At 39.4% G+C, this 26,024-nt stretch overlaps 1 protein-coding gene across 3 annotated transcripts in view; it reads left to right on the top strand.

Moving 5' to 3' along the window:
• The window catches only part of agap3 (ArfGAP with GTPase domain, ankyrin repeat and PH domain 3), a 148,767-nt gene extending 126,361 nt beyond the window's left edge, over window positions 1–22,406 (top strand). For 2 of the 3 annotated variants that reach the window (XM_016669732.1, XM_016669735.1), the window contains 5 exons: window positions 5,087–5,241; window positions 5,687–5,777; window positions 6,809–7,031; window positions 17,061–17,316; window positions 18,859–19,083. In XM_016669732.1, the coding sequence (XP_016525218.1) occupies window positions 5,087–5,241; window positions 5,687–5,777; window positions 6,809–7,031; window positions 17,061–17,316; window positions 18,859–19,083 (950 nt within the window). Of the gene's footprint in view, window positions 1–5,086; window positions 5,242–5,686; window positions 5,778–6,808; window positions 7,032–17,060; window positions 17,317–18,858 lie in introns of all 3 variants that reach the window. The other variant, XM_007548661.2, reaches the window with a different exon arrangement.
• Window positions 22,407–26,024: the final 3,618 nt, after the last annotated feature.

Genomic DNA, 26,024 nt, shown 5'->3' with positions numbered 1-26,024 from the left:
CACTTTCCTCATTAAAGCTGACTGTATAGCTCAGTGGGTAGACACCAGTCTACCACCCGGGAGACCGGGGTTCGAATCCGGGCTGGGGCGAGTTACAACAGTGCAATACCATGAGAGACATTGATACGCATAACATGCCGGTTCAGACGTCGCCCGGCCAAACAAGGACTGCGTCAGGTGCTGGAGAACCAGAGCCCCTTGATGAAAAATGGGCTACTGGAACAAGACGGAAATGGGCGAGAGACGAAAACATGGAACATCAGACATCTCAGTCCAGAAATGTGCAGTTCTAGGCACAGCCAAGATACTGCGCAGAACCCTCAAGCTCCCAGGCCTCTGGTAGAGGACCCGAGCTCAGAGGATGAAAGAGACCACCCGCGGAGGGTGAGAAGGGAATTTTTTTTTTTTTTATATATGAGGTTTTAATTAGTTAAGAGTCTAATTATCTTGAACAAGCATACCAAAGAAGCAATTAAGATAAATACAGTAGGTAGCAAAATCCGTATTTCTTTGAAATTTGTCAGAGATAAAAATGGTAAATAAATATTATACACTAGAAATACATATTGTGTGACAAAGTTTGTTTTTAACTACTCAATTCGACACGCTTTATCCAACTACAAATATATAATGGTAGCCAAAGCCCTTCTGTGTCTTAAAATATAATTTGCCTGTTACAATGCGGTTGTTTTACGCCAACAAGCAATAAAGGAGAAGATGAACATTATACTTAGAGGAGATGGTGGAAAAAAATGTATGATCCATGTGATGGTTGGACAGAAATATGTATCAGAACCTGCTCCTCTCCCCTTTGGAACAACATTGCCATTATCCTGTAATTTTAATCTTAATGCCAGGTTAATTGAGGAAAATTTTATATTTTTTTCATTCTTCACCCTGAACTTCTACTGACTTTAAAACATGTTCCTACATATCCTCCCACTGACAGGACAGGGCTAATTTATTGGTAATTGGCAAGAACTTGTTGATCACTGGATGATGTAGATGTGGTCAGCAGGTTAATGTTTAGGTTAATGTGACAAGTTGATTGTTCAATGGCTATGCTCATGCTAACTGCAACAACAGTGATGGCAGAAGTACCATCAGACAATTTTCCTGGCGCAGTAACTTTGACAGGTTATTCGTGCTAAGTCTGCTTGTTGGGAAGAAGATTGTTTGCTAAAATTCTGCGGATTAGGATTCTGTAGTTTTCTTTGTGTGTTTATTGCTAAATAGGCTGATAAAAGCAATCCACATTGATCCATATGGGATTCTAATTATCTTCAACAAACGTACCACAATTTTTTTCTGTTTTGTGCCTTTAAGAAAATGAAATAAACACAAAGGAGTGGATAACAAGTATAGAAATGCATAATTTGATATGACTGATTTTATTTAAAGAAAACAAATGACTAAGATCAGCACTGCTGATAATCATCATTCACAACTACATTGATTTTGAAACACTGACACTCAAGTGAAGAGTGAGAAGATTCAGAGCTTTGACATTCAGATCCTGTCCTGTTGCCTCTGACGTATGTATGTGCATTATGTATGATAAGCCATGTTACTATTTTTTTTTTTCTTCAGACATAAAACATTCCTGACCATCTTGGGCTGAAAGTTGAAAGCACTATGTAATGTGAATGTCCCTAAGTGATCAAACATCTATGAGCTGAAAAAAGTAGTGTCAGCCTGTGAATCATCAGTGCTGAAAAATGATGTTACATTGATGGTTAAAAACCCAGTGGTGCAAAATCAAAACATAATTTTGACCAGTTAAATTTAGTCGTTCATATTTCCCAGAGCATTCAGTTTGAGATTTCAGAGCTTAGTTAGTTGATTAGCTGGACCCTGGTTGCGAATTTTACAGTTCAATTCTTTGTGTTTGATGGCTGATTATGATTCTGAACTGCACATCTTAAAAATAGTATTGAGGGTTGCTCCTTTTTGCATCTTTAAAATCTGTTTGATCTGTTAAAATACATAGTTACAGTCATAAAGCTGAATACTTCATGACTGGAAGTATTCACCAACAATTTGTCTTTATTTTTAAAGACATTTTGAGCAATTCCTTTCTTTCAGCCAGCTGATGGACAGTACACAGCAACAGTTTGACAGGGTTACTCTGCTCTGGTAGATAACTCTGGGGTGAGCTCTCACTGACTTTTGATTTAAAATATTTCACACAGTAAGACCATATGAAAATTTAGATTTTTAAACCAAAATGTACCTTCACAGCAGGCACCTGCCCATGTTTAGTCACATCTGATCCTGTATCTTTCACGTTTCTAGTGTACATCATTATACATAGAGCACTAGATTTGCAATCCTTTGTGTACGCATCAGTTTAAGAAACCAGCCACCCATCGCTTTTTTAATCTCCATAATGAAAGTGTGTTAATGCCTCCAATTTATTGCCTGGTCAGCCAACAGAATAATTAGCTTTGTTCAGATTTTCACAGCAATGAGAGCACAAGTACAACAACATTCGGAATCACAAATTCTAATCAAACGCATTAGTTATTGTACCTGAAGGTATATTAGAGAAGAAAAAAATGTAATTCGATTATGTGTATCACAATTAATCTTTCTTATTTTATTTTTTTATTTTTTTTGCCATTGTGTTGTTCCCTGCTGCTCTATTTGTTCTGCCTTTGAAATGCGTAAAGTTAACCCCTTTTTTCTGTGGAATCCTTCTGCTATGATCAGTATTTCAAAATATCACACACACACACACACAAACAGATGCTCACACGTACTTTTTTGTGCTGTAAGTCTAAATAAAGAGGCTTCAAGTCTTTATTGATTCTCTGTGACCTGGAGTCGATACCACAAACTAAATCAGATAATTGAAGTCGGTGTCAAGCTAATTGCATTATTGCTTTAGTCCTGAAGAAATGGCCCCTCTGCTGCAGCACAGAGATTGCAACATTAGTGGCATCCATCGCACATCTGTCATTAAGCAGCAAAGGACTGTGTCACACAGCAAGGAGTGTAAATTGATTGTAAATATAATATCTTCAGTCGGATGATTTGTCTAACACCACAACATCGTGTTATTGCAGACGTTTTATTAGTCATGCACTGCTAATTTAATGTCAGAAATTTTAGAGTGATATGCAGTACTGCAAGTTTTTATGTAATTTTAATAATTAGTTCAGTCGACAGTTTGACTGTTAAAAACGAAGCATTCAGGAAGCAAATCAACAGAAACGCGATGTTGACAAAGTGGATAAAAGCTGCAGTGGAAAACATGTACCTCTTGTGTGCGTTTGCCTCCAGTCCTCCAAACGTGGTTTATGCAAACGAGAATACTATTTGCATAGACATAATTAGGTAATTACAAATCATTTGGCAATGAGCTCAAGCATGTGCAGAGACCAGAGACGTTACACAAGTCACATTGTACTGTACGGAGTTAATGAATTGCTGCTGAACAGCATGTGTTGGAACATATGTTGTGTCAGAACTCCTCACAGAAAACATCAGGTGACATTTTCATAAATTTTAGTCACACAGAAAGGAACCAGGGGTTGAAGTCTATTTAAAAGAATGAATTGAAGAATACAATGAGGAAAGAAAAAGTAAAGTCCAAAAGATTTGGGGACATCTATAGTTAATAGTTAATTAGAACCTCAGTTTGGACATAAAAATCTTTGCAGAAAAAGCGAACTGTGTTTAAGTGAACCAAACCGAGCCTGTGAGCAATCAGGTTCACCTAGCAAGTAATCTGGTAGCAGAGAACCAAATTTAGTTGCACTGTCCAGTGCAATACTGTGCAAAAAAATGTCACCCACTTTCTCAGGCCTTATTGCTTATGTTCAGATCCACACATCCCCATTCCACACTGTTTTGGGTTTGGAGACATAACTCCCCAGATTTGTTTGAAAATTAAACACGGTCCCATTTTGTGCATTTTTTATAAATGAGGACCAAGTTTTTTCACGCTCTACAAACCTGTCCTATTCACCCATTCATGCACACTTTCTCACAGTCCATCAAATCATGTTATAGCATAATCCAGGACATTTTCTAATGTTGTTGGAAGCCAAAACTCCCCGGTACTTAACCACAACCTTTTTGACAGTGGTCAAATGATTTGTCTCTAGTAGTGGAACATTTTTATCTCACATATTTTTCATGTGTTTAAAGTTCAACTGAGCACCAGTGTTTTTATGTATATTCAAAACATATAAGCAACCCTTTTTATTCTGGATAAAACAGGAAGAACTAAAACATCTGATAAAATAGCGCCTTAAATGCAGTGACTGAAGTGTTTACAAGAACTAAAATGGGTAATGAATCAATGCTGCATCTGATTTGTCTTAGACGTCACAGCTCAGATCTTAAATTTGTCTCCGTCACCATTAGAGGGCATTTTAGCAAAAAGTCTGAAAACTTGGGAGATTTTTGAATTCTTGTGCTCAGTTACCAAGCTACACAAGTCAACAGCAAAATGTTTCAGAGCATTTCATCAATAAATAGCCCTGCTTGGAAGGCATTTTTTTGGCATTTTCTTGGTAGAACAGTTGCCTGGCAGCAAGAAGGCACTGGGAATTTGCATGTTCTCCCCATACATGTGTGGGTCCTACATGGGTTCTCTGGCGTCATCCCACAGTCTAAACAGTCCAAAAACATAACTGTTAGGATAAGAGATAACTCTAAACTGCCGTTGGATATGATTGTTTCTCTGTGTTACCGTGTGTTGAACTGACAACTCATCCAATAACTTCTCATCTCATCCAATAACTGCTGAAGACAAACACCAACACCTGTTACCCCTCCCCTCTTGTGACCCTGAAAGGCCAGGCGGGTGTAGACAATGGAAAACCGTATTAGCCTTAAACATTCATTAAAGTTTCTAAACCCTTGACATTCGGAGATGATTTGGAGCGTCAGTTTCATAATAGAATGAAATGCATATTTTCCGTCTTCCAATGTGAAAAATCAATGGGGTGCCAGGTGGTGATTGTCTATTTCAGAGCCTAAATGTACCGTTTCAGAAATATGTTCAGATGAAACATAAACAACACTATCTTAGTTTTTTTACGTTATGTTAAGCTATCGTACTTTTTATTTTCAGAGCAAGAAGATTCCTTTGAGTTCATCATTGTGTCATTAACGGGCCAGACGTGGAACTTCGAAGCATCTACATATGAGGAGAGGGAGCTGTGGGTGCAAGCAATAGAGAGCCAGATCTTTGCCAGCCTACAGTCCTGTGAGAGCATCAAGAACAAGGTACAGTAGGTCAGGAAACATAAGGAGCAATAAGAAGACACGCATAGGATCCAACTGTTGTCGTGCTACTATTCTTCTGCCTCATTTACATTCCTCTTTTTTCCTCATCCTCCGACCTTACGGTGCCCCTTCCCCACCTCACCAGCTTGAAGCTACGGCACGTGGGAGGTAGTCAGACAGGTGTGCCGCAGTGTGGGGAGTCTCTTATTAAAACTGACAGACATCAGAGGGAGAACACAGCTAGAGTCGGGCTACATGGGGAAACACAGCCTCATTAACATATTCATATTCTCTCTGTTTCACTTTTCACCCGAGCCACTGAAGCTCCTATCACCTCCTTGTCAGTTGTCCACAACCTGAGTCCAGCTGTAATTGTTTGCCTTCTGTTCCCCCACACTGGAACAATTAGTTCCTGTTGACTTATTTTCTCCTTAATTTCTCACAGTCTCGGTTAGGCAGCCAAAGTGATGCAATGGCCATTCAGTCCATACGGAACGTGAGGGGGAACAGCTTCTGTGTGGACTGTGATGCACCCAGTGAGTATATCCCTGCATATCTACAATACATGGATATTACAAAGAAGATTCAAGATTACATAACATTCTAGATTAATATGACTAGTCAAAATAAGGAATCAAAACAATTTGCTTACTTTTTCCTAGAAGCTATATGTGCTTTAGCTATAACAAATCTGTATCAAGTTGTGCTGTAAAAACCTAAAAAAAAAATAAAAAAAAAACATTTTTGTTTCAGTTTAGGTTTTTGATTGTAAAGTAAATAGTAAATATACAAAAAATCTTGTAACTGAGGTTTTAAAAGGAAAGAAGGTATCTAACACATTAAGCTAAGTCCGTCATTAGAATTTATATTTACCCACTTGGCTAAATTTAAGCCGAATTCAGCAATTTCCAGTCATATTGGTCAACAATATAGCTTTTAAAGATTCACTTAGAGGATGTGTCTCTTCTGATGTTTTTGCTTAAACATGTCATTTTTAAAAAAATATTTTTATTTTTACTGTTCTGACCTTTACCTGTTTAAAGCTGGCTGCTAGGAAGATCCTTTACAGTTTCCCCTAAAAGGGAATGTACCATTAATGGCATTATCTTACATATTAAAAAATGTGCCTTTTCATTTTGCAAGATTTATTTATTTCACAGCTTAACTGAAAGAAGGCAGTGATCAATGGGGAAAAAGAATGTTGGATATAAAACAGTCTAACTTGGGTTACTTTTGCAAATCCAGTCTTGGCTTAATACTATGAACTAAAGTCATTAACACAACCTACTGACATTAGGATAATTATACAGCATAGTTTAATATTGGTACCATTTCTCATTTCATCTTCTGGAGGAACTTGAGTGAAATCTGACTGTTGTTGAATGTTTTACAGCAGATGTCTGTGCAGAATGATGGGGTTTCCTTTTATTCTTAAGAAACAGGGTCACAACTCATGAACTAATGTTTGATCAAATCTAAAAAATAAAAAATAAATTTTTACTTTCAAGTAAAAATGCTAGCTCTTTCTGACCTGTTCTTAATGATTCCTGATTTTTCTATCCTGTAGACCCGGATTGGGCCAGTTTGAACCTGGGCGCCTTGATGTGCATTGAGTGCTCGGGCATGCATAGGAACCTGGGCACCCACCTGTCCCGCGTGCGCTCTCTGGATCTGGACGACTGGCCGGTGGAGCTGAGCATGGTGATGACAGCAATCGGCAACGCGATGGCCAACAGCGTATGGGAGGGCTGTTTGGAGGGATACACAAAGCCAGGGAACGACAGCACCAGGTTAGCACGATTCTGCAAATAAAGGTGATGCTTAATGAAGCGTGCAGAGATTAGAGGAGGAGAAGGCATGAGAGTCTTCTCTCCATTAGCCGCCATTTATTAGCTACCCACATTTCAGCGGAGGTAGTTCACACCACCAAATGCTCCATAAGAATCACCAGGGGGCCATAAATGTCAGCCCACTGAGTCAAAAACACATTATTTTATGTCTTGAGCTCCAGTTCTTTTCATACACACTGATCACAATGTCTGTTATGTCAGAGATTTTATCCTTCACCGTACCTACTGCTTTCTTTTTATAAATCTAATATATCTGCTACAGTCTTCTTTCTCTGTTCATTTTTGCAGCTTGAAAATAAAACTCCATGAAATGCAGTGGTATGTTTTGCAGTTGCCTGATGAAAGTCAGTGTTGTGGCTTGACAAAAGAGTTCTTATCATGGGAAGATTTTAAAAATATGCGTACCGGTGAACAAACAACACGTTTGTTTGCAAGAGCATTGAGATTTCTCATCATAATTGGCAAAGACATTTCCTTTTATTCTTGCATCTTAACCAAAGGTTTTTCTGCTTCTGCATATATTTCTGCCCACAGTTTCCGTTCCTCTAAGGTACCCAGAAAACAGTCTGGTAAGAGGATTGTTATCTCTTGTTGACTGTTGAGACCCATCGTCCCAGTCTGACTAATGGTCTGTTGTGTGGCGGTGCAGGTAATTAAGCACACCATGATGGCTAAACCCCACCCCAACAGCCAGGCCCCCAGGTCCCAAACCACAATGTCACATATCCATCACACAGACCTGGGTCATCACTCTGTCTGTCGCAACAAAGATTGTCTACAGGGTCTAGCTGATGGCATTTGAGCTTCGTAACTTTAAGAGAAGAGAAAAGCAGAAAAAGGTTTTTTGGGGGTTTTTTATGCTAATGCTCGCAATTGTGCAAGTACAGACAGGAAGAGGTAATATATATTTTTTAACAATTTAATTTGTTTGTATACCGTTAGGTTTGCCTATGAGCAAGAATATCAGTATTTGGATTTAACTGACGTTGCATCATCAAGCTGTTTTTTTTTTTGTTGTTGTTTTTTTCCTTTTTTATATTCTTGCTTTTTGTTTCTAGCTGACACTAGAGATGTGCCCATCAGTTGACTAGAAATCAGGATCTACCACAAGATAATCAGCATCATTTATTTACAGATTTACGATTTTTAGAAAATATTTTAATTTGACAAGATTTCAAAAATGTTGCAGCACTAAAGTAATGAGAGGTGGAGAGACATAAATGAGAAAAAAAAATGTGTGACCAAAGTTTATGAAAGTAGTAATTTCATCATCTGCTTAGCATGCGGTGACATCACTTTTCATAATGTCAAATCGGATATTTCAAATTCTATGCAATCAGAGTCTTAATGCCAACAATATATTTGGCATGTTGAATGGTCTCTAATAATCTCATGTGTAAATTTTTACTGACTATGATGCTAAAACTTACGGGAGATGGTGGGTCATTTTAATAATGGAAAATAAAATAAAAAGAGCATGAAAAATTTGGCTTAGAGGTTATCACCTCAGCCTTAATTTCTCTTCTGCATTTATTAAATGCATCAAAACAAAGATATTTCTATCTATATTTACATAAGTTGAGAGCATGCAGTTTGATGCACTTTCTTTGAGCTGCAGGCTTATGCGTTGTTGCAGAAATGTTCCACATAAGACTGAAATATCAAGGAGTGTGTTATATCTTAAATCATGAGACTTTTTATGGTGACATCTCGGCCATTTGTAGATACAAAAACGCTTCACTTGAAGTGATGTTTTATTTATCCGCTGCTTGCAAACCGCTCGAATTTATCCTCCACTCTCTGGCCAGTTCAGACCTGAACGATGGCCTACAGTTGTTTATTGAGTCCTTTCTGTGTTGAAGTGCTGCACTGTGGACTTGATGAAAGATTATTGATGTTGATTCCTCTCCCTACCACTGTCAGTCCCACGTCACCGCAGGCAGGAAGGTTCTTCACTGTCTAAAAAAAAATCCAATCCTGTCCCGCAGCAACATCTCCATTAGCTTTTGCTGTGAAACAATAAATCTCATTTGCTGGATAACTAATCTTTAGACCAAGAATATAATTTTAAATATCTTACATTGCCACTGGTTGGTGAGATGTTGATGGTTCTCTCCTTTATAAAATCAGGTATATATCAAGTAGGATGAATAAATTCCAGCTGATTGATTTTTTTTTTCCCCCTTCTTGTGCTTTTTTTTTTCTTTCCTTTTAAATGCAGTTCACCATAAAAGTGAGGATTTTAATTGTGTCAAACTGGTGACACATAGCAGCTTTGTCTTGACACATAGGCAGGCTTTGTATGGCTACTGACTCTGACTAAACATTAGTGACACCTAATCTAAACGATTCAGTAACTACCTGAATATCAACTTGGTGTCTGATTGAATGTCTCCTGCAAGACTAGTTTTGCCTCTTGCATTTTTGAGATTTAACTTAAAGGCGCTCATCCACAAGATTGGTTTGGCTTATGATATTCAAGATCTTAGGATCTCGGTATGTAAATTTGTTATACGCAGATCAGCACAGCTGCTGAATTATAGTTGAACATTAGGATGACTGCATGCTTCACGATGTGAAAGTGGTTTGAAAAATATTTGCATGTGTGAACTGACCACCTGTTTTAATAAATTGTATTTACATGGTTTGGATTAAGCAATAAACTCTACGAGTGTCTATTGTTAGCTTTTTTTTTTTTCAGCTGGATACCAAAAATGCTGCCGTCCAAAGGTACTTAAATGTGGGTGAGGCTTCTTGTTATATTGAAGTGAGTCAACTTTATAGGAGTCAGGTTATCAGGTTTTTTTTTTTTTAAAACGCTCAACATATTTTTCTGAGCTGATAGTTTACACTTACTCCACCAAATTAACTCTCATGCTGAAAGCAATTAGATTATTCTTAAAACAGTTACACTGCTTACTTCACTTGTAAGAAAAATTGCTGTTTTCTTATTTTTATTTTACTTTATTATTATTATTATTATTGTAACTCAACCCCAGAAACTAACAGTGGGTTTTGTATAACCAGACAATCCAAATGTTCCTCTTAGTTACCTTAATTAATAAATGAACATTTACTTACTGATTAGTTTTATTTTTAGCGCAATGCAAGGTAGGGTCATTTCAGAAGAAGGTTTCATCTGGCTATGCTTCAGCTGAATCTGGAATGATGAACTTGTTAGTACTTCCTGTCATTGCTCATCTCTGGAGTCAGCATATTACATGGGAGCTGTTCCTTTAATTAGTACCCACAAGTCATTGTGTTTTGCACGTCACCTCTAATTGCTTGGCAGGTTTGTGACAAAAACAATACTGGAGATTATTTTTGATGGATATCATGGGAGTGGTCCAACAGTTAGCTTTACCTTTATCTTCCTCCTGCACACAACGAAACGCACGCACAGAAGCACAGACACCAGTTCTCATTTGGGGAGGGGGATATCCTGGAGCGTGGACGGATGTGGACGGCTATCCCTCATTGATGGGGGGCCTCTCACTGTCACCCTCTGTGGGCTCTGTGCCGCCTTCGGCCACAGGCGGGTAATAGCTCTGATGAGAGCCCTCCACTTTGTTTCAGAAATAATTTGCCACTCCTGCCGCCTGCAGGGGCTGCGTGGTAATAAAAATGAATCACACCACTAACCTCTCCAAACCTGGTCCCTCTGTCTACTTTAACCCATTCTTCTCCAGCTCTCCCATTGTCCAGTCGTGCTGTTTGCAAAGGAGGTCCTGTCACCACAAACACGACTGCAAGAGTAGCTTCTGCTGCTCACGGTTGCCCCTGAACATCGGGCAGAGCTTCCAGGCTGTTCACAGGCTACAACCGTTGAAGCGGCTGGTTCTCAGGACTTTTTTAGAGTAGTCGGCCTCACCAGGAGCCCTGGTGGAGGAAGACTAATTAATTAAGACAAATGAATGGCTGAGTCTTCCAATGTCCTCTGTCTGCTTTCTCTTTCTAAATGAAAGCCACAGGTTAGTAATTATCCCTGCGTGGGAGAAGTAGCAACTTGGTTGCTAATTGCCAATATGCCACTGGATTTCAGGGCCAGGCGGACGGAAAGAAGGGATTGCTCTGTTATAGCATGGGCATATTGAGCCATGCAATTTATACTCACCAAACACTTTATTAGGTCCTCCTAAATGAGTTGTTGAATTTAAACTTAGCATCAGAATGGTAAAAAAAAAAAAAAAAATGAATCAGTTAAACGACTTAGTGAATGTCTTGTGGTTGTTTGTGCCAGACAGGCTGGTCTGAGTGTTTTACAAACTGCCTTTCTACTGTCCTACATGGTAGGACTCTTGGGTTTGCATAGAATGTTCTGTTTTTCAGAAGAAAAAAAACAGAACATTCTATGCACATCTTGAGAGTGGTTGCTGAGTGGACAAAAATGCCTTTTTTTTAATATTCGAGGTCAGGGGAGAATGGTCACACTGGTTAAATGGAAAGATAACAGTACCTCAGGTAATTTCTTATTACAGCCAGTGTGTCAGAATAATTGAAGAAGATGGAACTTGGTGCTACTCTTTTCAGCAACAAACAGGAAACCGAGGCTACAATTCACTCTGGTTCAATAAAATTTCAATAAAATTAGATAACTGACTGGAAAAACAGTTAGGGATGTGTTCGTGGCACATCTTGGACTCCTTAGTACCAGATGATCATCAATTGAATTCCTAAGTAATTTTGCTGAACATATCCACACCTTTATCACTACAGTGTCACCCATCTTCTGGTGGATGCTTCCAGAAGCAATCTCAGACGATCTCAAACTGCTTTTTCTGAAGATGACGTCGAGTTCTCTGTGCTCCAATAGCCTCCGCGCTCACCAGATCTCAATCCAGTTGATCACCCCACGGATGTGTTGGAACAGGAGATGGACATGGATGTGCAGCCAACAAACTGCAGCAACTATGTTAATATGAACCAAAACCACTGAGAAACATTTCTAACACTTTGTTGAACCTATGCCTCCTGGAATTTGGGCAGATCTGAAAACAAAATGGTTTCGACTTGATGGCAAGGTGTTCCCAATTAGGTGGCTGGTGTATTTAGTCTCAATAATGTTTGGAAATTAAAATAAATGAATAAGAATACCAACAAAAAACAACAACAAAAAAAAAACAAAGGATTTAAATCTGTCACTTTATGTGTGCAGGACTACATGAAGCAGTCCACACACTTAAGCGGACCATGTGTTATCGTCCCCTCAGCTTTGTACGTGAGGCAAGGGTTCAGCAGGGGTTAACAGCATGAGCGTTTAAGAGTGTTAGTCTTGCTGGCACAAAAACAGAGCCACTCCATCATGAGGAGTCTGACAACCTCATTAATGTCACAATATATTCAACTCATCCCTCTGCCTGCCTTTTGGCAACCAGATGCTCTCCCACTGGCAATTCTATAGAGCTCAACAAACCTTTTGAGTTCTGGTCATCTGTTCGGGTTGCACCGTGGAAGAGAGACGGGCAAGAAGCATCGACTGGACTTGTAAAAATATTTGTCTTCATTCTTTTTGGAGCTGGTATTCTCAGAGCAGAGCAAAGCTGGTCTGCACTGTAACCCGCTGGACCATGGGAGGCCTTATTTAGCACTCTTAGTGGAGCGTTTACTGTGTTGCTCCTTCATTTCTCGCCCTTAGCAACCTTTGATGCTTTGGGGGCCCCAGCTTTTTCCTTCTGTTGTCTGTGTTTTTTTTGTTTTTTTCTCAATCTCTGTCATTCCCCTCTCACCCTCCCTTCTTGTCTTTCTACTGCTCTTCCTCACTCTCTGCTCTTCCCTCCCCGTGGTCTGTGGAAGTGGAGCTCCTGGCTGCATGGGAACCAGTTCTATAGAAGTCCTCCACCCCCACTGCAAAGTCTGTTCAAGCTGGTCCAACCACAGCCGTCTTCCCCACCCCCGGACCAACTCCCATCGCCCCTTTCACCACACCAACGCCATTTCTTTCCCTTTCAAAGCATTTATTTGATGTATCCACAGTGAATGTGGAGGCTCGTGAAGAAGAAGGAGGAGGAGCTAGAGAAGCTTTGATAGTTGTGAAGCACTCAGTGTGAGTTTGAAAGATGGGCGAGTACTGAGACGGACATCCTCCTCTTCCTATATGGACCAATGCACCTTTATTACAGGCACTTAGATTGGTCATTTTGTGGCATCTCTTGCTCCTCCTCCCCCGTCTCACGTTCTATTCCCTTCCTATAAATTTCTGTTCATCTTTGTCTTTCAGGCTTGACTAATTATCCTTGTTTGTTCCTCTTTATTTGAATTCAGTCATGTGTTCTTGACTCGTGGGTCGGGTTTAGGAGAATCATTCTGCCATTTGCCACTTAATTAAGTCAGGGTCAGAATGCATTGCTCAGCATAGAGTTGGAGGGACAGAGCTCTAATAGAATTATAAAAGAAACATTTTCTCTACTGTTAAAGCTGCCTTTAACTCACCAGATTCTGCATAGGCAAATGAAAAGGGACACCAGTTCAGGGCAGGAACCTCATTTCCACTTTAAAACTCAGGGAGCGTTTTTGATGTTGGCCCAGAATTTCATTCACATCAAAGTGAGTGAAAGTTAATCTATGTTTATGATGCAAGATTACTGAAAGACGGAGGTGGTTTGCGGCGAATGTGGTGTGATCGTAGTTAAAAGAGAGGGTCAACACACGTCTTTTCTAGGAACATGAAACCACCTTTTTATCCCCCAAGTAGCAGAGAAATTTAGAACAAGCATGTGCTCCGGGCTGGGTGGGGAAATTGGTGCCTATTAGCTTAAAAAAAAAAAAAAACCTGTGTGTGTATTGTATATGTAGGACTAGCCATCAGTTCAATTTCCTGAATGTTCCCCCATGCTGTGTAAATTCATTCTCCTTTCCTCTCTCCGCCTCCCCTCCTACTTTGTCCCGGCACTTTGACATGCTAAATCTGCTGATTTTATTTTTCTTCCTCCTGTAGTGAGGAAGTGTCCTATTCAAGAGTCTTGGTTACCCCCTGACTGTCTAAACCCTACCTCTGTTTGGATTGTTGCTCTGTTCCAAACAAAAGACAGAGGCGGGATTACCATTTTACCATTTTACTTCCTTTCACGTTCTTTCTTTCAAGTGGCTGCAGCTAGGGAATTTTTGCTTAACTTTTGCTTCTGTCCCTCCTGCTCCTTTATTGGGTTAACTTTCTAGAAAGGACTGTGAATTTGTTGAATTTAAAGCTCAGAATCAGCTGTGAATGAGGCCTTTCTTGCAGGTCTTTAGGGCTGATTTTGTTGTGAAGGCTAACAAAGTGTCCTCCGGGCTCCTTTCTGAGATGTTGACGTCTTCTTAATGGCTTTTCTCTGCCTTTTTGTTTCACGTCTTGGTGCTAACGTTATGCCTCATTTAGCTCATATCAATTCACTGGGCTCTACAGATTCTTCGTGTTATTCATGGTCGACTTTTTCCGAAACAAACTGCACACATCAACCCTACTTATTTGTCACCATACTTAGATTTTTTTTTTTTAAAAAGTTGTGCATATCGTCCTGAGACCTACCTACAGTTCTCAGACTGTCCAGAATTTGTAAAACAAACATGTTTACAAAGAAATAAGAGTGGAGGGGCAGGACGGCCCCTTCCTGTTCTGAGCCGTCCACTGGCTCTAACTGCAATTGATTTGCTAACAGGCTTGTCCGCACATAATGACTGAGTTGGAATTGATGGAGGTCTTACGCCATAAAACTCTGAGCAACTGCAATTGCCCGCTATTAGGGACGTATTGTAGTTCCGAATAATGCTATCTTCTGGAAGAAAAGGTTTGCTTTTAGTGTGCTGGGCGAAAATACTTTCTCTTCCACATTTTCTTTTCATGCCCAAAACAAAAAATGCAACAAAATCCTCAAAGGTGCCACAAGTTTAAAACTATTTTGAAGTGGGTGTAAATAGCTTCATGACCCTTGCAGCTTTTGGACTTACTCAATTTGGGCTCGGTGCTGATAAGTATTGATCTTAGGCTCCATCCAAATGGGGACGAGATTTGGTGCATCTGCAAAGGTTATTTGTTGTTTCAGCAGACACGGCGTTTTAGGAGACCACAAACAATCATTTATGAAAATGGGAAAAAAAAACAAAAAAAAAACAAATGCCAAATTCCAGCTGCATGTTTCAGTAACTAATTTCCTTTTACCATGCTGATTTTGAGTATTTAAATAATTTAGTTGTTGAAAAATGTTGTCATCCAACAAATACATACCAACAGTAGGTTATTTAAATGTATTCTGTTTCTATTAGAGATCATAATATTTCATTGGAGTCAAATGGACCAAACAAGGTTTACAACCCCCCAAAAAAACAGAAATTAGGACAACCTTTACTTAAATTATAAATAAAAGTTACTTTACTTATAATTAAAATTATAAGTAAAGGCTACTTTACTTATAATTTAAAGTACCCATAATGGGTACTAATAATGATTAGTACCCATCGTTTTTATGGGTACTAATCTCCATATTTTTTTTTTGGTTTGTTGTTTCTGAAAATGTTGCTGTGCATATTTTACATTGTTGTCAGAAAAAACTTAGCTGTAATTCTGTACTTGACTTCTAATTGTGGGTGCACATAATCTGTCCAGAGGCCGCATTTTAGACAACCCGGTTTTGATTAAAGTATATTCACGTATTAGAATCCCCCCCAAGTTAAAACACACACCTAGAACCTGTGCTAAGATTTGAAATTTGATGTTAACAGATCCTTTTGATTCAATTTGACTGTTTCTGAAGTGATTCTGCAAAGCAGAGGAGCCCAGGTACGCCGAGCACAAATGCACACCGCAGTTTAAAAATAAAATTGAAAAGCAAGTACCATTTTCCTTTCCCATCCAAAGTGTTGGCTTATCACATAAAGTTACAGTAAATTATGTCGAATGTGGAGGTCCAAATGTTTTTGTTTTAGCAACATCAAGCCGGGTACGCTTTCACCTTTTATTATGATGAAATACAATTGAATTGAGTGAGACTGTCAGGTTGTACATGCTGCTAAGCCTTGGCCCGTTGATAAAGAGTCCCACGAGAGCCTTGTCACTCCAGCCAGCGTCGCCGCTTTAACTGATTCACACAAACCTTCTCCTTTCTGTCACTCACCCGCAAATCCAAACAACAGCCTCTTTCTGCTCTCCTTATCAGACCGACTGACAGGGTCACCAGGTTAGCACCACACTGGGCATGCTCAGTCATTCACTTATTGATATTGATTTTTTTTTTTCTTCGTCGTCTTCTGATTTGAACAGTTTGTATGTGGGCGAAGAATGATATTGGGGGGTCAAGATGGAAAGCAAAAGATAGAACTCTGCCTGCTGATAGAGGACGAAGCCTTCTCTCCACCGCCTTTCTCCTTTGCAGGCTGGAGTGAAGGAGCCCCACATCCAACCATCTCTTTCTGGCTGCCATTCAGCCCCATCGATCTGACTCGGAGCCCAGCTACCCCAAGGGAGCCTGAGGCCCAGAGACACACTGCCTCTTTTGTGGAGGAGATCCACAGGTTCAGACTGACAGCCGACAGTGCTGATAAAAATATGTCCCCCGCCTTCCTGTATTGTCTACAGCAGACATGCTGTTCAAGATGTGTAACCTTTAGAAGGCTGGCCGAGCTCGAGCCGTCGTGCTGACGGCCGTAATCAGTGGAGGCTGGAATGCTGCCCAAAGCATCACACCCTTTGGCATTCTCCGATCTCTCCATCCGATCTCACTGTATTATTTCCCCGTGTGGTAGGCTGTGATAGTGAAATCACTTTCCTGTGCCCTAATAATTTAGAAATGTCACAATACTTCAGTGACTCTCATAGGCCAATTACTGTAATGCTTCCCCTGTGTGTCCCTGCACTTCGTTTTGCACATGGCTTTGCCTTTAAATCATGGGCTCTAAATTATTTTGAAAGTTCTCTACCCAAGGTGTGAAATTGCTGATTGCATGTCTGGCATGTCTCACCCTGGCTGACCTGAAACCCCCGCTGTCTTTCCCCTCCAGGGAGGAGAAGGAGCGCTGGATCAGAGCCAAGTACGAGCAGAAGCTGTTCCTGGTCGGGCTGCCTCAGTCGGATGTTCCACTGGGGCAACAGCTGCTCCGGGCGGTGGTGGAGGATGACTTGAGGCTGGTGGTGCTGCTGCTGGCCCACGGCACCAAGGAGGAGGTCAATGAGACTTACGGTGATGGGGATGGACGCACTGCGCTGCACCTCTCGTGTGCCATGGCCAATGTTGTCATCACGCAGCTGCTCATCTGGGTGAGTATAGGCTCAACTGAGCTTGGAGGGGAGGCGGCAAGGGTGGGGGGTGTAGAAGGGCGTCCAGCATTGGTTGGCATTGGGTTGACCTTTTGGTTTACTTCTGAAGATGTGATTGTTCTTTTTTTTTTTTCTTTTTTTTTTTTAAAGGTACCAGTTTGGATTAGAATAAAAGCAGGTCAGGCCAAAACTAAGAAACAAAGGACAAGTTTTATTTTTTATTTTTTCACACCTTTCTCACCTTCAAGCAGTTGGTGTGCTTAAAAAAACAGAGTATTTGACTCTTATCGTAATTATTTTTCTATAAATGCTCAGGTTTAGTTAAAAAAATGTTGAAAAAATGTTGAAAGTTTTAATATTTTGACTTGCTTTAAGACTTTTTTATGTATTTCATTGGGGTTTTACTGACAAGCACGCATCAGTGCATAATTGTGAATTGAAACAAAAAAAGACATGAGTTATGATGTGGCTTGTGTTTCTGTTGTTCCCCCTTGAATTCTTACTTTGTCACAGCGCTTTTTATTGCAGTTGGAGCTGCATGTCTTTGAGGGATTTCATACCAACTTTGCACATCTGGAAGCTGAAATTGTTGCCTATTTTTGTTCTGTGCAAAATATCTCAAGCTCAGACTGAAAGAATAAGGCTACGGTTAGCAATGGTAATTGGTGTTTTTGTCAGAACAAGAACATCCAGCCCAGTCTCTGGTCTTTTTGCAGTATCTGACAGGAATTATCCCTTGTTTAGCTCCACACACAATATTTTGCATGCGGGCCAAAAGGTTTTATTTTCATCTGACCAGATCACCTTTCATGTTTGTTGCAGGAAAAGCTGCTGGCTAACTCCAAATCCTTATTGTTTTCATTCAGCAATGACACAGATTTTTGGAATACAAAACTAACTTTTGTCCTGTTGCCAGATTCTCCAATCTGAGTTGTGTATTACTATGAACATCTATCGTCTTTAACGTGTTGTACTCTGTTTTCTTAACTATGGATTTATTTTTAGAGCTTGAGAATTTATTTCTTAACCTAGCCTTGTATTAAACTTCTCCACAACTTTATTTCTGACCTTTCTGGTAAGATTCTGGTAAGAGTTGCACAATAAATCAAATCCTAATTGTCATTACGTCTCCAATGCACATTGCAATGCAAGCCCGGCTTGGATGCAGTATTTAGTAGACTGCAATATTTCAGGTGCAGTGAATTGGAATTTTCCTCGCCAGTGTCGATGCTACATTTTGATCATCTGTGTGTACATGAGTATATGATCAGCTTGCAGTTCTTTTTTCTGTCAAACCTTGATTTGGGTATAGTATAATGGTATAAAATGGTACAGCAGCATCATAGCATTTGAGCCGAACTCCACTGGCTCCATTTGGACCTGTGAGATGCTTATGGACTGGTTTAAATAAAATAATTTACTCAGGTTGACCAGGTAGGGAAAGACAAAATCCTTATGGGAATTTAGAAAAAAACATATTGAGGTTAGATCAAAGGGTGATGTGCAATCAGAATCCAACTTTCCTATCACTTTCTGTCGCAGTATGGTGTGGATGTGAAAAGCCGAGACGCTCGGAGCCAAACGCCGCTGTCCTACGCCCGGCGAGCCGGGAGCCAGGAGTGCGCCGACATCCTGCTGCAGCACGGCTGCCCCAACGATTCCAGCAGCTTAAGCTCCGTCCCCACGTCCAGTGTGAGCCTCCGCAATCCCAACATCAACAACAACAACGCCCAGTGTGAGCTCAACCGCAGCATCAGCATCATGTAGAAGCCAGAGAGAAGCTAGCTGCAGACAACAACAAAAAAGAAAAAAGAAAAAAAAAGAAACACCCAAACCCGCTCATTGTGTACTTGTTGTACTTCCTCTGTTTCACACTGTGTAACCCAGAATCAGCACCAATGGAGAGATATCAGGTATCGAGTTACTGGAGATATTCCCCTGCGCTGCAAGCTTGGACATTGTACATTTTTAAATATATTTTATTTTTTCTTCTCTTTTTTTTTTCCTCGTAACTTTATTCAGTCTTGGTCTGAAATGATCGCGATCAGCTTTAAGATTTATGTTTTTGAAGCCTCAACCAAACAGATTACTTGCTTCTGCATTTATGCCATATCGGAAAAAATAAAGCATATCCTTAACACTCAGAGCATTTCCTACTATGTCGTCCTCTTCCCTTTTGTAATGGGAACAGAGAAATACAATGAGCGTGAGTCAGAAAACGGCTTCAAATTTTCAAGCTTAAGCATCAACCCGCAGAACAGTAAAAAAGTAGTTTCTACAAGTGAGGAAAACACTGACGCAGGGAGAAACTTAATCTCTCATAACAGTGACTGTTACAGCTTTCACAGTGATGTATGTCTTCAACACTCTATCATATACAAAAGCAAAGCAATTATGGTTAAAGAGGCCAAATGATTTCGACACTTAATTCACAGGGAAATGGATTTGGATCATCATAGAAAGAGCTGATTGCAGAATTCCTATTGGGTGAGAGTGAGTCATTTTCTATGGCACAATCTTTCAGTAAACGTGTCCGTGACTATAAAGGAATTAAGGGCCATGATGTTTTAGGACTATTAAGTCGCACTGCTTTGTGAGTGTGCCTCTTCAATCAGAATTCATTCAGATTCAAAGGTTTGATTGAAACTGTGAACTTCTACCATTACGATCTCTTTGTTAGAGTTATTATTTCTTTTAAGATTGAGTGGATTGTGTTGGTAATTGCTTCAGAGATTCAGTCAGTTTAACAGCACAGGATTCTGGGAGATCGGCTGATAGATGTAGAACTGGTACTCTAGAGATCATATCCGCTATTATTGCTGTGAAATACATATGTGGTACCGTGTGTGTGTGTGTGCGTGCGTGTGTGCGAGCGTGTGTGTGACTGAACATCTGCTTCAGGGGCATTTCTGTGGAGAAGTCATAAACATAAAGTAAAAATTTGGGAACATAACTGGGTTTCATTGTACAGATATCTGTAAAAAGTAGTTCATGTTCCTTTGCCTTATTCCTTACGAAAACCGTTTGACCTAGCTCAGACTTTTAGTCTAAATGAAAAAAAATGACCCCTGTCCTTTTCCTTTAGCATTTCCTGTCCTCACATCATGTGAGCGTAAAAGCTGGGAGACAACAAAATGCATTTTTTTGACTGAAGTAAAGGCGGTAAAAGGGATTACAATCAGAAAGAGGCTAATAGAGGGAAGTTTTCTTTCATACAACTGTGCAGTATTTTACAGATTTTTTTTCACCTTGTTTTATCTGGTTTGTAAGTATTTTAAAATGGTTTTCTTTAATAATAATAATAATAATTATTTATTTTTTTGGCTTAAAAAGGCAAAGATATTTGTTTACAGGGCTAATAACTACAAGGTACCGTATCTGCAATACTCATGTTGATGCTTTACGGATTTGAACTTTTCCCATTTTTTTTATATGGCCAGAAGAGGATACTTGCAAAACTGAGGAAGGAATTATTTGACATTTTTTGTAAATGTGCAATTTTTTTGTTCAAAGTGGATGTAGGCTAACAAACAAATAATAATTAAGGAATTATCAAGCTACATTTTGAGATGCAACAAAAACATGCACATCCAACAATACACCACATTCACCACCACAACCGTGTTATGTCTAATATGAATACGAAGGTGGCAGCAAAGAATCCTTAACTGGTACCGTTGTCCCTGGAGGAAGCCTCCTGACACGTGAATCTTGCACTATTTTAGTGCAATATGTTTTGAAAGAACTGATGGAAAATAGTTTGTAGTTTCTTCCTTTAAAACAAATGGCATTTGAATTAGTAGAAATGTGAACTTGTGAATTAGAACTCGGATACTGGTCCGTGTGAGATCCTCATATTATCTTGACCTTGAGTAAATGAATATTTCTTAACAGCCAATTGTGTCATAGTTGTAAAGCGAGGAAAGCTGTAGCAGCTTCTTCTACAGCAGGAAAACTCTGGCCAGTGACGCATTTTCCTCTGTCATCTCAACAAAGACCATTTAAACCTTAAGAACAGAATAGCTTCAAATATTTTGATGATTTTTGACACCTTAATTTGTCATGACACTGATAACCTACCATTTCTACCATACCTGGCAGAAATGCTGGGATTGCTGATGTCACCTGCCATGCTCCTAAAACTTGAAAATTAACCCAAAAAGTAATTTTTTTCGCTGTGCTCTTAGACAGCTCGAGTACAATAAGTCAAGAGCTTCTTGTGCAATCTTGACTTTGTAGTGCCACAGTTAAGTTAGTCTATCTGTGCCACTATCTTTGGTTGTTCTCTTATATGCATGTTTAACGGCTAAGTGGATACATTTTGCTTGGTTGGATGTTTGGGTACTAACTAGATGTCTTAATACTACTGGGTACATCTTGTGGAGAAGCACATTTCTGCCAAAAATGTTAAACAATTCCTTCAAGACCTCAAATGTCCACCTGATTTTTGCTCGGATTTTCGACTCGTACTGTACTGTGATATAAGCCTTATTTCTGATCATTACTTGACCACCTTATTTCACTGAGACTTTTTCATGGCTCAGTGGGATGACAGAAGAGCTCCATATGTACAGCAATTACCCTGAAACCCTATTTACATACTGTAGACGATAGGAAGGAAAAGAAAGAAAAAAAAACACTAGAATTACCCGCCTGTTTGAACCCAAACAAACAATATAAAATGTATATATTAGCTTAGTGCTTTTATCGAAAGGAAAGCTCCTCCTGGAGAGACGAACTAAACTGATTTTGGTCATCTTGATCCATAAGTTGTTTTTGTTTCTCTTTGAACATATTTTTTTAAGGTCCTTCTGTTTGGGTCTCAACATTAGCCAACCATCTTTGGTACTTGTGTATAATGATGTACATTTGACATATTTATAATGCAGTATGTAAATATCTTTTTGTGTGTTTTGTTTTTGTTTTTGTTTTGTTTTACCTATTGTATTTCCTTTTACGTTCAGAACGTGAAACAAAGTAAAAGCTAAAGAGTAACATGTTGTATGCTTGGATGCTTGGCTGACTCTTGCCCTATTAATAAACACTCAAATAAAACATTGTAGCCTTCCCCAAAATTTGGGGAAACTGACACATTTTTCTAGTGTTTGCGTTGTTCGTTTATTCTCTGCTGGGCTCTTCTGGATCCTGTAAAGTTTAAAGAAACAACAGTTTTACCTGTCATCATCACATTCATCAAAATAAGCTTTATATTGATTACAGCTTTTAGGAATGTGAATTCAGTTTTTTCTGTTTGTTTTTCCCAGAGAACCAACAATTTGGGTGAATTTTTTAAATTAAGAATCGAGTCTACAATTTTTATTTATTACTTTTCACTGTATACAAAGTGCTCATAATTACACACAAGTAGCAGCAATGTCCCTGAATTAAGTTTCCACCTCAATTACATGCTTTTTTTTTTCTGGCTGGAATGTTTTGAACATTCGTAAGTGTATTCAAAACAGACTTACGTGTGTGTACAAATTTTCATACACCTTAGGACTTTGGAGAATCAGTTCAGGGAGCTTGAATTAGTTAAAAATCATTGTCCTGTTAAAACTTCTAGTTCTGTTCAAGTACTGAACAGTGCTGTTTATTATAAATTAAGTAAAAAAAAATAAAATTGTTATTAAGTCCAGGAACGGTCCGAGGACCAACAGTTGGAAGATCTGGAACACTAAAAACAAATGGCAAAATAAAATATTTTAATTTAGTACAAGATTTGGCTCCATGAGGAGTGTATGTAAACTTATAAATGGAACTGTGCGTGCAGATGACTTAAACGTAAGGTGAGACTTTTTATTCTATTAGTATGTTCTCTTCCATGTCTTTCTCTTTTCTATATTGTTTCGTCACACTGAAACGGCTCGCCCAACCATGTCTTCGGTCAAATAACGTAACCTCCTCACTTCCTTCCTGCAGGACCCCCGAGAGTCGCTGAAAGAGGATTAAGATAAAGAGCCGAGCTTAGTGTCAAGCACCAAAACACCTTAGGGAAAACCCAAAGATCCTACTGTTCAGAGAAGTCGACCTCCCACTAATCCAGTTCTTATTTCCTGCTAATCTTGTCTCAGCATATCTTTATCCTCTTCCACTCTGTTGACCGGCTTTGTTTGTCCTTTATCACCTGCTCATCGCCTTAGTTTGGCTTCTTCCTGCCTCTGTGCTAGCCTAACACTGTGGAGTCTTGATTTGAGGCCAAGAAAATGAATTTCCTCACTATCAGCATCATTAGGCTCAATTACGCATCAAGTTGTACAGGTTCATCTTAATAAATTAGGGCCTCAGAAAAGGAAAATTATAGCAGTAACTCATTCGAAAAAGGAAGTTCATACAACACAACTATTATTATTATTATTATTATTATTATTATTATTATTAAAAACAATAATTGGTGCACATCAGATGTTTAGGGTGGTGTCTCAGAAAATTAGAAGATTACATAGGACGCATATAAAAAACATTTTCAATTTGGAAAAGTTGTGGCCTACACAACCACTGGGAAAACTGCTGCCTTGATATTTCACTACAGACAGTCATTAACACCCTCTACAAAGATGTTGAGCTACAAAAGTTTGTTGCTAAAGAAGCTTGATATTCACAGAGTCCTGGATCCATCCAATATTAATGGAAAGTTCAGTGGAAGGTAAAAGTTTAGGTAAAAAAAAAATTCAAATGCAACAAAGAAAAGTGCAGCTTTCAAAAGACTGTGACACAAAAACTATTCAAGGAGATCGACTGTGGCTGGAGTCATTTTCATTTTACTTGGTACCTTCTCACATTCCCAAAAGTACAAACATCTACTTGAATGACCATTGTGTCATTATGCTTGTCAGACCATCAAACTGGTCAGACCTAAAGTCTTACGTTTAGCCATTCTGAATACTAACCTGTCCATCCAGGGCCCAGGAGTGAGGCAGGAGTCACCCTGGACATTACCAGTTCATCACAGCATTCAACCTAACTCCAAAAAAAAGCAAAAAAAAAAAAAAATCTTCATGTTGTCAACAGAAAAATGAGACACCAGATCCCTCAACACAGACAAGCTGACAGGTGCTGACCTTCCCTAACACCTCATAAGAGTCACTTAAATTCCTTGCTGCATAAATGCATTAATTCATACAAAAAGAAACGCGTCATCGTATGTTTGTCAAAATTAAACAAACTCAAGTGTTTCGTAACGATATCAAATTCAGCAGTTAAAAATAGGCCTACAAGGTCCAAATTTAAATGTCTTGCTCACACTGACCACTTGAGTAATTCAAACGTCCTGACATAAAAGTTTGTGATATAATTCATGACCACGCTTCCCGTCATGACAGACCCCGGCCACTTCTGTTTGTTGTGGCAAGACTGGAGCGCTCGCTCGCTCGCGCTGCTGTGTGTTTTGATATTTCATCAGGGCCCCGCTAAACAGTGAGGAGGGCTCTCTGCCGCCCACCTCTTCTCAGACAAATTGCCTCAGAGATTGCAGAGGTGGGTCTGAGGCTGATGGATGGGTACACAAAGACCTGATGAGACCATATTTGCAAACATTAAATCCATATTTCCATAACACCTCCAAGCTGCTTTGCACCAGACCACTTTAACAGCCTGTTAATGACATGCTCAGTCCACGTTGCGTCAAGGTGTGAATAGAGGTGTTTGTTGCTTACCAAAATGTTTTACTGTGGATGTTTTTGCCACATTAACCTCCAGCTTCTGCACACTTCAGAATAATCTGGGATTTTGATTTAATGTTAATTTCACAAAACTGACAATTGCTGAACGACATGCAGCCCCTGGATGAATTTGTTAATTGGGAAGAAGAAAATAGTCATGTGGTTATTTTTGTTCACATGGCTACTAATTAAGATGTTGTATACAGTGTTACGGGGTTCTCAACTCTACCAATGGCGCCTTTATTAATCCCAGTTGCTTTCTTATTATTTAATCTTGACCTTAACTGAGGCAGGATGAGGCCTGCAGTACTTTACATATTGTTGTGGCTTTGCATTGTTCCTGAGTAATCCTCAGGTGAGTTCTTACAGTAATTTTGGCAGACTGGCCCCTCAGATGGTTCACCACTGTCCTGTGTTTTTTACTATTTGTGGGTCTTGTTGCGGTTTGCCGGAGTTCAAACGCCTCAGAAATGCCTTTGTTACATTTTTCATACTAATATACATATCAAATCAGTTTCTCTTCTATTATTCTTTAAATCAGGGTGTGATCCTGGGTTTTTTTCATAGAGGTCTTGTTTAAGTGATTTCTTGATTCTATATGTCTGGCAGTAGCCACACTGCTTATTTTTGGCTGATATTAGAACATCCTGTTCTAGAACATGACAACAAAACAAACTGCGGTCAAATACTTTCTTGCAGCATGTCGTTTGCATCTTTTTTTCACTTATCAACCGTTCCTGGCATATTTAAAGTGGTCGTTGGTCATCTAAGCTAGCAGAGCCTCATAAGCAGCTCTGCATCCTGTTACGTCTTCATCTGGTTTTGCAACCATCAATTTCAGCTCTATCAAGTTTGAATTTATGTTAAACTCTGCCCTTTCTGACTCATTTAAACTCACACCTCCACACTAATCTGAATACCATCTCACTAATGTGAACATTTTAGCTCATCTCTGCCAACCTAACTCCTTCACCTCTATATCTTCCTCATCACATCCCCATTGAAATCTTTTGTCTTCTAAAAAAAAAACAAAAAAATAAAACAAAAACA

This window comes from Poecilia formosa, unplaced genomic scaffold, assembly GCF_000485575.1.
Source record: "Poecilia formosa unplaced genomic scaffold, Poecilia_formosa-5.1.2 Scaffold27, whole genome shotgun sequence".
Taxonomy (NCBI): Eukaryota; Metazoa; Chordata; class Actinopteri; order Cyprinodontiformes; family Poeciliidae; genus Poecilia; species Poecilia formosa.
This window is presented reverse-complemented; position numbering and strand designations above follow the sequence as displayed.